The sequence below is a fragment of the Nestor notabilis genome, unplaced genomic scaffold (genome assembly GCF_000696875.1).
Source record: "Nestor notabilis isolate BGI_N333 unplaced genomic scaffold, ASM69687v1 scaffold8069, whole genome shotgun sequence".
NCBI lineage: Eukaryota > Metazoa > Chordata > Aves > Psittaciformes > Psittacidae > Nestor > Nestor notabilis.
In genome coordinates, this window is record NW_009942301.1 from 41,197 (window position 1) to 43,961 (window position 2,765).

The window sequence follows — 2,765 nt, forward strand, 5'->3', positions numbered from 1 at the left end:
AGACTCTTCATCGACCCCCATGAGCTGTTGTCCCGTGTTTGTCACAAGTGCATTGAGCAGCAGCGGCTGGACGACCCCGTCCTGGACAAGGTTAGTTTATCTTTATGGCAGAAATATATGAGGTATTTTCAATGAGCAGAGAATTCTGAGGATCTGGTGTGTGTCCTTTGCCTCCCTTTGGATTGAATTAAACTTGCTCATAAAGGATGACAGTTGCTGCTGAGATCCTGACATTGAGGCATCCTAATATCCATGTCCAAGAGCAGTGCTCCAGGCAGTAGTCACTTCAAATCTTCTTCTAATTTTCCCTTTCCCCCCTGTCTCAGTCTTCCCAGGTGACTTTCCTTCTTAACTTCTTTAAGGCTCTGATGAAGCCTGCAGGATGCAAGGAGGTAGGATGTAAACCTTACACACTGTCAACTGCAGATGTCAACACACCACTCTCCCATTTTTACTTAGTGCGTCTGCCCTTTTGCTTTCTTATTTCTGGTACAGTAATATTTCCTCTTGCCCTTACCTGTCACTTTGAACACTATGTAACAGCATGCAGCTACCCACTAACCTCCCGTTGCCAACACTGATGGGTCCTACCTGCACAGCCCTGCTGCAGAGTGGTGCTGTCTGGCACACCAGGAATGAGTTGAAGCAGTAGTGAGGCTGTGTCAGGGCAACACAGTGAGTAAATCCAAGCTGTTACCACGTCAGCACTCCTCCTGTTTTGTCCTAGGGACTGTGCAGGAGGATATAGTGTGTAACAACACATGTGCATCCTCTGGCAGTCCCACAGGCAGTGCAGCAGAGATGGATCCCACTGGATCCTATTCAGTGCTGGATTCCACCCAAGCTCTCCTTGGTGCCTTGATGAAGACCTATCACTGCATTGCCTAGAGCAGGAAATGCACCTTCAGTGCGGTGGAGGGGAGGTGAACGTACATTAGTTGCAACTTTCCAAAGCCCCCAGTTTCTGAAATGATTCTCAAGATCAGCCTTTCCAGCTTTGAAACAGGGTTTTTGGCATCAAATACTGAATCATCAACATCTCAACACATGTGCTTGTTTTTACCCAGGCAGCTGGTTGCATGAGTAACAGGAGCTGTGTGTTCACTATGGAGAGCAATTAGCCAGACTGCTCACTAATCTGACGCTTGGGTTGCTCATACAGTTGGTGTTAATAGAAATACTCGTACGAGATGCACCAAACAACACAGTTTTTCTGAGGTGTGATGGGTTCTGTTCTCCAGTGCTATCACAGGTGCAAGTTTAGAAGGGTTAAAATGCGAACACTGAGAAGTTTTGCTGCTCATTAAACTTTGCAAGAAAAGAGAAATGCTGCGTGATTTTGAAGATCCATCTGCCTGAAGTGAATCTCCAATTTGGCCTGGCCTGTAGTCGTGCAGAGTTGGTGGGACACAGCTGACTGTGTTCCTGGGAGTGGGGCTGACTTTGAAACGTTGCACACAAGCGACCTCCCATCCCCTGTGTGCTGTGACTTGCACAAAGTCCTCTCCTTCCATTCGTAATAGCAGTTTACACAGCTGGAGCAAATGTCTCCCCAGACCTTTGTAGTCTCCAATAAAGCTTTCCCTTTAGCAGCCACCTGCTGGTCTTTGAGCATGAGCTTAATGCTAGCTGACAGCAGTTATTTTTAGAGATGTGGTTCATTGAAACCTGTTGTTGGTGGAAAGCTGAAATACGCATTTTAACCACCTTGGTTGAGAAGCAGAGAGCGGTGGAGCTCAAGAGTATAAATTTTCCTGATTACAGGGTACACTTTAGCTACAGTACATAGGATGAGGATGGAGGCTGTTTGCTTGGGTCTGTTTTCTGTAAACAAAAATGCAGCTTGTTGTTTAACACAATTTCCTTTTTGTATGTTCTTGGATAATGGAGGATGAAAGCTTTGGAAGCAGCTGCACTGGCTGTCTTCAGAGATAGCGCTAATGCACCTATTGTGCCATTCCCTACATCTCCCTCCTTGCCCCATAATCTTCCTTACTATTTCCACTGCTGCATCCTCAGATAAATCTACACCAAAAGTAAAGTGGGCATCAGCTGTGTGTTGTGTGATGGGTGTCCTTCTGCTGTCCTGACCTGGAGTGGGAAGAGACCAACGTTACCAGTAGCCCACTTACTAAAGTGCTTTTTTGTCCATCTTGTGGTGTTTTGTCCATCTTTTCTTCCTCATTTTACATCTGCCACTGGGCAATAAGCAGTTTTTTCATACAGCAGAGAAGCAAAACCCACCTCTTTGTTGGTCAAGAAATACATTCCAATCAATTATTCAGGGAGGGATGGAAGTGTGGGAGGGTTGTAAGTACAAAAGGGAGGAATTTATGATTCAAACAAGCAAGCGACCAGATGTTTTTGAAAAAGGTATAAAGGTTGCACCAACAAAATGTCCAACCATAAACCGGTCAACTGCATGTGCAGAATACTTAAATCTGCATGTAAAAGAGTTGTGCATGCATCTTATTTCTGGTGTATTTTGCATGCCAAAATGTATCATTTGTGCACCACACTATTTGTTTGCATGTGTGCAGGTTTTGCAGGTGCAACCGTAAGTACCTTGTTTGAAAACCTGGTGCTACGTTCAATGTCATACACATTTGCTGGGAGACTTCAGTGAGTAAACACGTGTCAATCCCTGTCCATCATTTTGGTTTCCATTTCAGGCTCGGATCAGAAAATTTGGACCCAAAATCTTACAGTTGCTGACAGAGTGGACAGAGACATTCCCGTATGACTTTCAGGAAGAGGGGATGGTT

The 2,765-nt window shown here is 45.2% G+C and overlaps 1 protein-coding gene across 1 annotated transcript in view; it reads left to right on the forward strand.

The window, feature by feature from the left end:
• RASGEF1C (RasGEF domain family, member 1C) overlaps nucleotides 1-2,765 on the forward strand; it is a 26,267-nt gene that overhangs the window by 1,815 nt on the left and 21,687 nt on the right. The window contains 2 exon segments of the mRNA XM_010021323.1: nucleotides 1-90; nucleotides 2,673-2,765. The exon segment at nucleotides 1-90 is cut by the window's left edge and continues 30 nt beyond it; the exon segment at nucleotides 2,673-2,765 is cut by the window's right edge and continues 57 nt beyond it. Of these exon segments, the coding sequence (XP_010019625.1) occupies nucleotides 1-90; nucleotides 2,673-2,765 (183 nt within the window).